Here is a 12,515-nt window from a genome sequence, read left to right on the forward strand (position 1 = left end):
CCCTCCTACACCAACTCCAAGGGCCGCCGCAACTCCCCCAGGTCACGCCCTGACACCATCCGGTGCCAAATCTGTGGCAAACCGGGGCACTCAGCGAAGGATTGCTGGTATCGCTTCGAAGAGGATGACGACTCCTCTCAAGATGAAAAGGTTGCTGGCGGGGCAGAGGCCTCGTACGGAGTCGACACCAACTGGTATGTTGACAGTGGTGCTACCAACCACATCACCGGCGAGTTAGAGAAGGTCACCATGAGGGAGAAATACCGCGGCCCGGAACAAGTCCATGCCGCAAACGGAGAAGGTATGAGAATAAGTCATATTGGTCACTCAATTATTAAAACCCCTCATCGAAAAATCCATCTTAGAAAAATATTGCATGTCCCTAGAGCCTCCATGAATCTCCTTTCAGTTCATCGCATTGCCATTGATAACCATGTCTTCCTCGAGTTTCACCCCTATTTCTTTTTGATTCAAGATCAGGTCACGAAGAAAATCCTCTATCGAGGTAGATGCGTTCGAGGACTATATCCGTTGATTCCCGAGCTTAGGAAATTCAATAAAACAGCATGTGCGGTCACCAAGTTATCTTCAACCCAGTGGCATGATCGTCTAGGGCATGCATCTTTTTCTTTAGTAGAACGAGTGCTTAGGAAAAATAAGCTCCCATATGTTGGAGAGCGTAATGTTGAAACAGTTTGTGATTCTTGTCAAAGAGCTAAAAGTCATCAGTTGCCATATCCCATTTCTATGAGTGTTTCTACCAAACCACTGCAGCTTATTTTCTCTGATGTTTGGGGTCCTGCCCCCTCTTCCGTAGGTAGACACACTTACTACGTAAGTTTCATTGATGACTATAGCAAATTCTCTTGGATCTATCTTCTTAAAAAGCGATCCGATGTTTTTCAAGTATTTCAAAATTTCCAAGCACTCGTTGAAAGAAAATTTGATAGCAAGATCATTGCTGTCCAATCCGACTGGGGAGGGGAATACGAAAAGTTAAATTCCTTCTTTCAAAAACTTGGTATTTCTCACCACGTGTCATGCCCTCATGCTCATCAACAGAACGGGTCTGCTGAACACAAACACCGTCATATAGTAGAGGTTGGTCTCTCTCTTTTAGCCGGCGCATCTATGCCCTTGAAATTCTGGGACGAGGCTTTTCTCACAGCCGTGCATATCATAAACATATTACCTAGTCGTGTCATTAATAATGAAACGCCTATGGAACGTCTCCTTCACACCAAACCTGACTATACCACGCTTCGTGTGTTTGGGTGTGCCTGTTGGCCAAATTTGCGCCCATACAACAAGCGTAAACTCATGTTTCGGTTCAAACAGTGTGTGTTCATAGGGTATAGTGCTCAACACAAAGGTGTCAAGTGCCTTGATGTCTCTACTGGTCGAGTATATATTTCTCGCGATGTAGTTTTTGATGAGACAAAATTCCCCTTCTCTGATCTACATCCAAACGCCGGCGCCATCCTACGTCAAGAAATCCTTCTTCTCCCATCTCATCTAACCGGCACTGATCAACGGGGAAATAATTGTGATGATACAATATTGACTAACCCTCATAACACCAGTTTGGCTGAGCTTTGTGGTGAAACAGGGCAAGAAAACAGCAAAGAAATCATTAAAAACGGTGAAGAAATCACCCTCAACGCGCAACATTTTATGTGTCCAGCTCCAGGGAGCATATCCCCCTCGAGATCATCACCGCCACAGTCTGCCACGCTATCTTCTACGGGATCCGTGTAGCAGCAGGGAATCTGCGCCTCGGGTCCAGCACCAGGAGACAGCCGCGACCGGGCAGGCGCGCCAGGCGACAACCGCGCCAGCAGCGGTGGGCCAGGCGACAACCGCGTCAGCAGCGGCGGCCCCGCCTCTGCCACGCGGGCCTCTCCAGTTCGCCACACAGCGGACTCCGACCCGCGCCAATCAGCGCCTGCCACTGGGCCGCCCCCGAGCCGGTGGCCCACGGGAGTGGACCGCTGCTACGCGCGCCGTACCATGAACGATCCGACCGGTCGGTCTGCTACCGCCTCGGGATCCAGCGCAGATCCCTGTTGGCCGGCGCCATCATCACATTCTGACGAGCCGCTGGCAGGGACTGGATCCGGATCGTCTGCGCCGCCTCACGTCGCTTCTTCATTAGCTGAAGCCACAGAAGATCCCAGTTCGCCATCATCTCCTGCAGGAGGATCTGGCGTAGGATCCCAGGCGGCTGATGGATCTTCTGTGCATTCGGCGGCTGTACCTATTGTGCAAACACGTACACGTCTTCAAAAAGGGGTAATTAAACCTGTCAATTACAAGCATATTACCAAGTTTGGCATGGCATGTACCACAGGTGAACCGACCTCTATGCAAGAAGCATTTGGTGATTTGAAGTGGAAAAGGGCTATGGAAGAAGAATACATGGCTCTTCAGAAGAACAAAACATGGCATCTGGTTCCCCCAAAGCAAGGTAAAAATTTGATAGATTGCAAATGGGTATTCAGAATCAAGAGGAAATCCGATGGAACAATAGATCGCTATAAAGCTAGACTGGTTGCAAAAGGCTTTAAACAAAGGTATGGCATAGACTATGAGGATACCTTTAGTCCAGTTGTAAAAATTGCTACCATTCATCTTGTTCTGTCTATTGTTGTTTCAAGGGGATGAAGCCTCAGGCAACTAGATGTACAGAACGCGTTTCTTCATGGTGTTCTGGAAGAAGAGGTTTACATGAAACAGCCTCCTGGGTTTGAAAACAGAAAATTCCCATCTTATGTCTGCAAGCTTGATAAGGCCATCTATGGGTTGAAGCAAGCCCCTAGAGCATGGTATTCCAGACTCAGTCACAAGCTACAAGCTCTTTGTTTCATTCCTTCCAAGTCTGACACTTCCTTGTTTATATACAATAAGTCAAATACATCTATATTTGTACTTATTTATGTGGATGATATAATTGTTACAAGCTCATCTGATCAGGCAGTGACAGGACTATTAAAGGATTTGAGTGCTGAGTTTGCCTTGAAGGATCTTGGAGACTTGCACTTCTTCTTAGGGATCGAAGTAAAGAGACATTGGTAATGATCTTCATCTCTCTCAAGAAAAGTATGCTACTGATTTGGTCAAACGAGTAGGGTTGCAAGGTTGTAAACCATCACCTACTCCTCTATCTAGTTCAGAAAAGTTGTCACTTATAGAAGGAGATCCCTTGAATCAAGAGGATAGCACAAACTACAGAAGTTTGGTAGGTGCACTTCAATATTTGACGCTTACAAGACCAGATATTTCATTTGCTGTTAATAAAGTATGCCAGTTTCTTCATGCTCCTACAACAGTTCATTGGACTGCAGCTAAACGTATAGTCAGATATATCAAAAACACTCTGAACACTGGTCTTACTTTCAGCAAGTCTCCATCAACTCTGGTTAGTGCTTTTTCTGATTTTGACTGGGCAGGATAGACGGTCTACAGGTGGATTTGCAATCTTCTTTGGACCCAATCTCATATCTTGGTGTGCCAAGAAACAAGCCACAGTATCCAGATCCAGTACAGAAGCAGAGTATAAAGCATTAGCAAATGCAACTACAGAAATTATATGGGTTCAGTCTTTGCTCAAAGAGCTTGGTATAAGACGAATCCCAGCACTATGCTTGTGGTGTGACAATCTTGGTGCCACATATCTTTCCGCAAATCCAGTCTTTCATGTTAGAACAAAACATATTGAGATTGATTTCCACTTTGTCAGAGAACGTGTTGCTAACAAACAGTTGGAAATCCGGTTTATTCATTCAAGAGATCAGCTTGCAGATGGCTTTACCAAGGCGTTACCTACACGGAGCTTTGAAGAGTTTAAGTGTAATCTCAACTTGTCAGAGTTGTGATTAAGGGAGGGTGTTAAACATCATGTCACGATGGCATAGGTCACGTAGGCTTCGGTACAGGATAGTTAGGAGATAGTTTAGATTCTCTCCAAACCGAATGTGTTTATCTCTATCTCTTATTCTTTCCTTGCCTTCCAAGATGTAATCTCTCCAACTACTTGTATGCATATCCAGGGATAAGCCCCTGCTATATAACACGAAGGCGCAGCCCCGAACAGGGTACGACGCTTCCTGCCTATCGCACAATTCAGTCAGTCAATGTTAACTGAAGAACTTTGTCTTCTTTTCTCCATGAGTTTCCCTAGCCATCAATCTTTCTGCTCTCTATAGAATGGTGAACACCTCCCCTTTTCCTAGCATTTAAAAAGAAATTGATCACCTAGTCTAGTCTGTGATGTGAAAAATGGAGGGGCATCAACCTACACCTGTCTGACGATGCATGTTTTGGGGTTCACATATCATACAAATTCAGAGATAAAAACAAATCCTGCTCAGATCAATATCACATGCCCAATATTCAGTCAATATTCAGTCAACCTACACCTGTCTGATGATGCATGTTTTGTGATGATGCTCACCTAAATAAAGGAAGAGGAAAACGTGGGACTGCATATAATATACGGCGCCATAGCAATGATTTCAATCCGCCTTTCGTCCGTCCGGTCGAGGTCTCGGAGCCGGCGGCGAATTCAATACCAGTTTTTTGCTGTGAACCTTGCACAAGGAAACAACTAGTCAATCTCCACTACTTGTACTCAGCTGATAAGTAAATAACCAACTTTTATTACAATTGGAAACAGATCAGATCAGAGTGTGGTACTACTTCACTGCTGAAACTGTAGGTGTATCTATCTTCAGAAATGTGGGGTGTCTTTCAGATGAAAAAAGAGGCTCCATCCATCCAGTGGAACAAGATTTTTTTACAACATCAGGAGGAAGAGTTGAGCCCACCACAGACCACACACTCCAAATTAATTAATCTACTCCAGTTTGCACTGAGAGCAATAATCTGAGAGGCAACTTGTCGAGCAACCACAACAATCAAAATAAAGAATAAACCAACATCTTCTCCCGGTAGAAACAAGTCAACATCTAATCTAAATTCAGTAAAATGAAGACTGAGTTTGGGTGGATTAGAGTAAACCAATATTTCCAGGTAAAAAATCCCCTGTTCAACAAGTACAGCCTATGTGCATGCATGCATGCCATGTCTTCTCTAGTTAGCACACAGAATGAAATATACCCAAGGACCATGGTAGCCAGGCTTTTAAATCAAAAAAGGCTATTGCTACCTGAAAGGATGATTGCAATAGTCTAGGATAACTGCATAGTCTTCTTGGAGTACCAGGGGCCAAGAGTAATTACCAGGGGTCAAGAGAAACAAATAGCAACCATGGGAAGAAATCTACTGAATTCTTGTAAAAATGTCTATTGAATTTGCTTGTTTGTGTGGAGTAATTTACAAGCAGGTCTAGAAAAATGCACTTGTTTGTGTGGAGTAATTTACAAGCAGGTCTAGAAATACGCCTTTTCTAACATCACATTGCTAGCATAGATTACTCAACATCCACTGCCATTTAAAAAAAAACTTTACATGGAAGAAAATGAAAGGGGTTCAAAGTTTGAGAGCAATTTGGCATTCGAGGACATCTTCAAGTCAGAACAGAAGTAATGTACTGAAGTTCGGTCAATCTAAGGATAGCAATTAACTGTAAGTCAATCTCAGGATAGCATTCGCCTGCAAATATGTGTACACATACTCCTGCTTGAACAACAACAGCACCACAGTGGCCTGTTTCAAAATTTCACTAATGGATAGAATTTTTTTTTACTGCAAAAGAAGCACAAGCTTACCGGATCTCTATAGGAAGGTATCTGCTCAGGGAGCAACATGAGGTCAACATCTTCCCCTTTGCTAGCATATTGCTCACCATATCTCTTAGTGTCTAGTTGACCATCTTCATAATCAGGAGCACCAGTAAGAAAAGCAATTACCCTGCTGTTTTTATTTAAGAATAGACAGTTGGTAGTTAGACATAAAAACAACAAGTACAAAAGCCTTTGCAAAATACACTATCCTTACAAACATAATTCCCTTCCTGACAAGAAGCATTTAAAAATTGTAGAAAGAGACGTGTTAACTTACCCTAAGCAAAAGTATGACCATACTCTAAACTCAAGCACTTTCAAAATTAGAGAAGACATGGCTGTTCCAAAACCACGCCCACCAAGAAAAACTGTATCTGCTTCCTGCCCAGAAGCAGTTTGTAGAGTACTGTCAAAATTCAGAATGGTGACTGATTTTTTCAGTGAAGTTCATACGGGAAGGTAATAAATCAGTTTTGGTTCTATTGACAGAGTACATTGAACTCTGTCAACACAATTAGACATGAATAAGAACTCCATCAGTACTAATTTCAGAGTCAGGGTTCATGGGTGAATTTTGAGACAGTAAAAATCTTACTAAAATGTTGGATTTGGGTCGCCTATGTGTACAACTCCATCAGTAAAAATCATCAGGACAAAGAAAGAAGGAAGATAACAGAATAGAGCATGCCACGGGAGGGGAGGGAGGAGGGCGGACCGGAAGAGGGAAGAGCGGCTGGTGCTGCCGGACTTGTGGACGAGCCCGTTGGAGCGGGAGCTGCTGGGCGACAAGGGCAAGCTCCTCCTCGACCACAATCCGGTCCCCAAGAAGAGGAGGGAGGGAGCGTGCTGCGGCGTAGCTCCGGCCGGCGGCTTTGGGTTGGGCGGGAGCGGCTGCTCCAGGGAGGGAGTCGCGGCTGAGCGAGAGGGGATGGTCCGGGGAGGCAGGCGGCGTCGCGGAGAGCAGATCGACGACGGGAAGGGACAGCTCCAGCTCGCCAAGCTCGGGGAAGGCCGCCGCCGTCGGAGAGCAGATCGAGAACAAAAATCGAGCCTTCTCCTTCCCATGGTTCACCATGGGGAACGAGCAAGGGAACAAGGAGAGGGAAGCAACGCGGTGGAGGTGTGGGCCGAGGCAGCTCCGGCGACGCGCAGGGGAGCCGAGCAGGGGAGCTCCAGCGCGGGGGGAGCCGAGAGGGAGGGCTCCGGCGCGCAGGGGGAGCCGAGAGGGAGGACTCCGGCGCGCAGGGGAGACGAGTGAGGCTGCGAGGGAGACGACCAGGGACTGCGGGTTGTGTCGGGAATTCGCAGAGAGGGTTTTCGCAAAAATGTCACTGCGACATGTTTTTCGGGACGGAGGGAGTACTCCTTTTGCTCCCCCTTTGTTCCTTTATTAGCACTGCAAATGTGCACTACAATTCGGAGCTTTAGCGCACACAAAAAATGCACTATAAAGAGGAATGGAGGGTATGTTGAGTTGCATGGGCTGGCCAAATCCTCCAATAAATTTCGCAAGTAATTCCTTTGGATGATGCACAGCAAAGTAATTCATAAATTTCGGAGGAAAGAAGACAGTGAGTAGAGAGAAGTTCATTGAAGTTCTCAAAGGAACAAAATTCAAACACTTGTTAGATTCCCTATAAGATGGAGGTCAAAATAATGCATACCATATAAATTTTACAACCCCCAATCCTATGTAGGGTACCTTTTTTTACCACTGATGCTCTTGCCAAAATACAGTAGGGAAAGGATCATAGTGCAGAGTTTTACAAATTAAAAAAACATGTACATAGAGAATATTTACAGGTGTGCAGAGAGTGCAGGAAGTGTTACAAATTACTTATGTTGTATCCAACCTTTGAAGTTATTCGAGTGTTTTGTACTCTATGGATAACCAGAGTAAGATCCGCTCTGAAATTTCTGAGCCATCTCTCCCAAGATAAAGCAGGGAGCACAAACCGCCCCGCTTGCCCAGAAAGTACCCTGGGGATGATCTTGAGTACATTGCACGTCGAGGAGCGCAACAACGCCGCCGAAGGGCATCGCACTCTTCAATGTCATGTCGCGATATCGAGAGCCGCTGGCGCCAAATGCTAAGCTTAGACAACCACTGCACCTCCTGTCACTAACTTACTCGACAGACAACAGCCAACACCTCAAAAGCAACTCTGAGCACCTTGCGAAGCATCACCGCCAACACGGAAAAAAAAGCCTGGAAAGTTCATCCTTCAGTTGCAAAATGCGGTAGCAAGGGGCCCCAGTTCCTAAACAATATCCAGCGCTTGACACTTTCATCACCCCAGACTAAATCGTTCCACCATTGCATTTCTCCTATTATTGTTGCGAAGAACGGGTTATTTTCAGTGACACCGATAGGGATTCCCTTAAGTTTCCCACAGCCCTTCACCTTCAAGTCCTTGAGAGACGGCAGGACCCCTCCGCAGATGCAGATAAGCTCTGGAAGCTCCCACAGCTGGAGTGACTGTAGCCCCGGAAGAGCATGTTCCGCGGCAACCGATTCGTAGAACACTCTCTCCAAGCTGTCACAGAACCTTATTTGTAGGCTACGAAGATTCGGCAGGCGCAGGGATGAAGGAAAGAGGAAGTTCAGTTTTGGACAGCAATCGAGGAGCAAGTGCATCAGACAACTGAAACTGGTCAAATCTTCCACCGTCACTCGGCAGAAGTATGCTAGATTGTCCATGTTGGAGATCCATATATTCTGCAAGTTGCCCACTGTAGGCGCTTCTTCCGGTGAGAAGAGGTTCTCCAGTTGGTGACAGTCTTCTACCCAAAGTTCTCGTGCTGCTGCTGTCAGTGTTCTAGTATTCAGGGTCCATACCAGATTTGTCGCTGTTATATTTTTCAACGATATTAGCTCAGCGTTTCCAAGAACCCCTTCAAGATCATTAGCAACTCCGGCACAGTTTATCTCCAAAACCCTATCGAAATCACCGGACTGCACGTCCAGCGCAGAGAATTTTGTTCTCCATACTCCAAAGCTATTGTCCATGGTTTGATCGTACTTTAAAGGGGAGATAACTATGTGAAACTTCCGAAGGCAGTTTGACCACAGTGGAGAGTCTTTATGCAAAGACTGAACGAACTTGGCATGGCTTGCATAAATGTATGTTTTTCTGTCCTGGTTTACATCTTGAGAGACCCTCATACCAAATCTGTCAGAAAATTCAAAATTCAGTCCACAAGGTAACCAAAGCATGGCCATCCAATTCACCAGATCCTTACTTGTCCCTATCTGTAGGTTACTGACAGCACCTTTCTTTGAAACTCCATAAGGGAACCTGATAAATTCTGTATCACAGGACTTGTGGTCTGTTTCCATAGTTCGCTCAGACTTGAGAAATGCGCAATCTTGTAGCAGAAGCTGGTTAAGCTCCACAGACGCAGCCAGGGATGGCAAGCATTCGATAGAAGTTCTCGAAAGGTCGAGGATCTTGAGCAACCCCATACGGTCAAATGATCCGCATTCTACCCTTTTTAGGGAGCCACAACCTGATGCACTAAGTGCCTCCAGCATCTCCAGCGAGCCTATGTGCTGAATTCTCTCCAGGTGTCCACATCCAGCCAGTAGCAGCAACCGGAGGTGAAACAGACGAGAAATGGACTGGGGAAGGATTCTGATTGGAGTGAAGGACAGATCTAGCACTCTAAGCATTCCCACACGGCAGAAAAATTCTTCCGATATGGTTCTCATATGGCGGTTCCCTCTTAAAAGCAGGGTTGAAGTTGAGAAGAACTCATGACTTGGACTTGCACGGAGTTCTTCCTTCACTGTGTTGTTCATCAAGGAAATCCTTCCACCGAACTTGGCAAGAAGATACTCAAATGGAATGTCATTGTCAAAGTACTTTTCAGGCTGCTCCACATAGCCATTCTCACGTCCAACTTGTGATACCGTCTCTCTGATGACATCATGGATGCGGATATGATGGTCACCCTCAAAATGAATCAAACCATGCTTTAAAAGCACATGGAGAATTTCCTCCCCATAACAGTTAGCCTCATGAGAATCTCTAGCTTCTTGAATGATACCATCCAGCTTCCATAAAATGATCAGGTCCTTGACAGTGATTGCTTCATCGTCAGGGAAGAGTAGGCAGTATAGGAAGCAGCGCCTGGCAGTATCACTAGGAAGCCGATGGTAAGAAAACTTTACAAGGCGAATCATTGTGGTGAACACTGATATCTTGGGTCTTAGAGCCACATAAGCTTCACTTATTAACTTGCTCGACTCTTGTGTAGGTATATCACACAGTGCCCCAGCCAGTAAGATGATCGACAATGGCATGCCAAAGCAGTTGTCAATTAACTGCAGATCAATATCTCTGCCGATCTTCTCGCGCAGTAGGTCATATGAGGCCTGATCTGTGAGAGGTTGTGGCGATATAAGTATAGCTGGATCCATGACTGACACTGTCCTCCCGGTTCTTGTGGTCACAATGACCTTTGAACCTAAACTCTGCTCTCGAGGACATGGAATCCCCAATTTCCCTAAGATGTTTTCCTCGACAAAATAAGCATTGTCGAGAACCAACAAGAACTTCCGTCTCATGAGACGTTCCTTGATCATTACCCTAATTCTCGATGATAACAGTTCTTCACCAATGTCAATCGAAAGACATGTGGCAATCTTCTCAGTGCACCGTCTCAGACTACAGCTTGTAGACAATGAAACCCAGATATATGTATCAAAGCGATTAGAGTTCCTTGCGGTTTCAAATGCCGCTTTTGCCGCCCATGTCTTTCCCAAGCCGCCAGTGCCCTCGATGGCAACCACTTCACCTTCTGGACGAAGAATCAGGCAAAGCATGTCTTGGAGCGTTATCAACCGATATCGTGGTACAGTAAAGCTTGGCAAACGTGTCCTTGATATCCTAAAACAGCAGTAGGATGCCATGGCCGGCCGCGTCTCCTGTTTTGTCAGCCCCTGTGCTTAGGTTAAGCCTGGACAAGCAATCAACTCGTGTACCTGCGTAGCGGACAAGTTCCCTCATTGTTAATAACTATTCAATGGTGTGTAATTTTTCTCAGTAATGTGCTTGATAATCTAGGTGTACACTATCTTTTTTTATGACGAAACCTCGTCAAGAGGACAGGGTGGTCCTACAATTTTCATAAAAAAGAATAGAATTGGCCCGGTTTATAAGGAAGAGCAGGCCGAAAACAACAAAGATGCTTGATTGATTAAGGGACAGTCTAGCGAAACCCCCGACCATGAGCACAAAAAAGAAAAAAAGAAAAAGGAAATAAAAAAGGCGCCGGCCAACTCAATATCCACTGCCTACTCACCCGAAGAGAACTGAGTGGGACCTTCGGAGACGCCTTCAAGAAGGAAACAGGACGCCCGCAAGCGCCATCGTCTAGGTGTACACTATCTGTAGTTGATGTTCTTAGGCATTTCCTTTTTCAAGTATGCACTCGAAGCAGCATCCCAATTAGCTGAAAATAATTACAGTACATTTTTTCCATGAAAGAAGAGAACTGAAACAATCTGTTGTGAAGGCCACATATGAGAGTATTGACTCTTCTGCGGGCAAAGCTGTGGGAGGCAATCCCAAGTGATCATGCTAGATAGTTTCCTTGTGGAGATTGACAAAATATGGGTGCTACTGAACAAAACTGGATCCGGTTCCTAGCTTAGGTTAGGTCCGTTTGACAACACACTGTAGCTAGCAAGCAAACATGTGGAGCAAGGATTGATCCATGGACAAGAGACGCAAAGGTTGTTGCACGCCATTGCTCCATGTTGGCCTTGCAGAGAAACAATGTCTGAACTGCAGGAGCGGCGTGCTGGTATAGGGTTGTTAATATTCAGTAAGTCTGATTCAGTCCATATTTCCTGGAAATCGGCAAGAGACCGCGACCAAGGGCGGGCAGAGCACAGCCACAGAGGGCTCCCCGTGAATCGCCCCGGATCGGGTTCTCCCTCGCCTCGGGGGCTCGGACGGACAGCTGAAATCGAAGGAAGAACAGGGCTCACCTTCGGCTGAATGGAGGCGAGCACCCAGGACCCAGCTCTGATGCGATTAGTACGGCCTTTCTCCAGAAGCCGGACGCGACCCTGATGATCCGCTGGCGCAGAGCTTGCTTGTATCAGGGATTCATGGGGGTTGGGGGAAGCAAGGTGGGCGCCGGCGGCCGGGATGGCCACCGCCGCCGTCGGCGGCGGGTTGAAGCGGGCCCTGGTCCACGGGCAGTCAAAGCAACCCGTGTGATTGGAGCGCGTTATCTTTTGAGATTTTTTCCTGTGAAAAAACTTTTAAGCAATTTAATCACCCATTTTTTTGAGTCTATAAACAGATTCTCTTTATTGATCAATGTCCAAATACATGAGAATACAATTTAAGTCCGAGGATTAAAAGAGCCACAAATAGGGTCCTAAAGTGTTTTTTGCAAGAAAAATTCCGATGTAATCATCATATATCATGGCAGTACAAACAACACTAGAAATAATAAAAATACAAGAAACACTGAAAATAATAAAAATTAATCCAGGCTTATAGGCCAACTAGTGATGACTACAAACACTGAAGCGAGGCGAAGGTGCACCGCCGTCATCGCTCCTCCCTCGTCGGAGCCGTGCAGAACTTGTTGCACCACGGGACTAGCGGTAGATCAGAAGAATCTAACATGTAGACACATGAACAAACACAGTTCAAAAGTGTGCTTAGTAAGGCTATGTGCTTCATAGTTTGTCTCACACCATTCAAAGATGAAGAAACACTGGGATAGTTGTGTTGTCTTTGCTTTGAT

At 45.8% G+C, this 12,515-nt stretch overlaps 2 protein-coding genes across 5 annotated transcripts; both read right to left on the reverse strand.

Moving 5' to 3' along the window:
* Positions 1-3,519: 3,519 nt before the first annotated feature.
* On the reverse strand, positions 3,520-7,186 carry LOC123068739 (uncharacterized). 3 transcript variants are annotated; one of them, XM_044491364.1, is made up of 4 exons: positions 6,460-7,186; positions 6,022-6,125; positions 5,730-5,871; positions 3,520-4,589 (listed from the first exon to the last, which is right to left on the reverse strand). In XM_044491364.1, the coding sequence occupies exons 1-4, from the start codon at positions 6,817-6,819 to the stop codon at positions 4,515-4,517; spliced, it is 681 nt and encodes a 226-aa protein (XP_044347299.1). In that variant the 5' UTR covers positions 6,820-7,186; the 3' UTR covers positions 3,520-4,514. The 3 variants fall into 3 exon arrangements, with proteins under 3 accessions (XP_044347299.1, XP_044347298.1, XP_044347300.1); XM_044491363.1 differs by having other exon boundaries at positions 5,730-5,874; positions 6,460-7,168; XM_044491365.1 differs by lacking the exon at positions 6,022-6,125 and having other exon boundaries at positions 5,730-5,874; positions 6,460-7,147.
* A 230-nt stretch (positions 7,187-7,416) lies between these two features.
* On the reverse strand, positions 7,417-11,993 carry LOC123068738 (disease resistance protein At4g27190). 2 transcript variants are annotated; one of them, XM_044491361.1, is made up of 3 exons: positions 11,743-11,993; positions 11,052-11,201; positions 7,417-10,731 (listed from the first exon to the last, which is right to left on the reverse strand). In XM_044491361.1, exon 3 carries the CDS (start codon positions 10,657-10,659, stop codon positions 7,963-7,965), a length of 2,697 nt encoding a protein of 898 aa, XP_044347296.1. In that variant the 5' UTR covers positions 10,660-10,731; positions 11,052-11,201; positions 11,743-11,993; the 3' UTR covers positions 7,417-7,962. The 2 variants fall into 2 exon arrangements, with proteins under 2 accessions (XP_044347296.1, XP_044347297.1); XM_044491362.1 differs by lacking the exon at positions 11,052-11,201 and having other exon boundaries at positions 11,743-11,991.
* Positions 11,994-12,515: the final 522 nt, after the last annotated feature.

The sequence above is a fragment of the Triticum aestivum genome, chromosome 3B, assembly GCF_018294505.1.
Source record: "Triticum aestivum cultivar Chinese Spring chromosome 3B, IWGSC CS RefSeq v2.1, whole genome shotgun sequence".
Classification (NCBI taxonomy): Eukaryota; Viridiplantae; Streptophyta; class Magnoliopsida; order Poales; family Poaceae; genus Triticum; species Triticum aestivum.

Excerpts from the sequence above, each read along its gene's own strand:
- LOC123068738 (XM_044491361.1), bottom strand. The coding sequence starts at position 10,659 with ATGGCATCCTACTGCTGTTTTAGGATATCAAGGACACGTTTGCCAAGC.
- LOC123068739 (XM_044491363.1), bottom strand. The coding sequence starts at position 6,819 with ATGGTGAACCATGGGAAGGAGAAGGCTCGATTTTTGTTCTCGATCTGC. Across the intron at positions 5,875-6,021 it reads TGGTCATACTTTTGCTTAGG|CAGGGTAATTGCTTTTCTTA; the intron begins GTAAGTTAACAC and ends AAATAAAAACAG. Across the intron at positions 4,590-5,729 it reads TACCTTCCTATAGAGATCCG|GTTCACAGCAAAAAACTGGT; the intron begins GTAAGCTTGTGC and ends TCCTTGTGCAAG.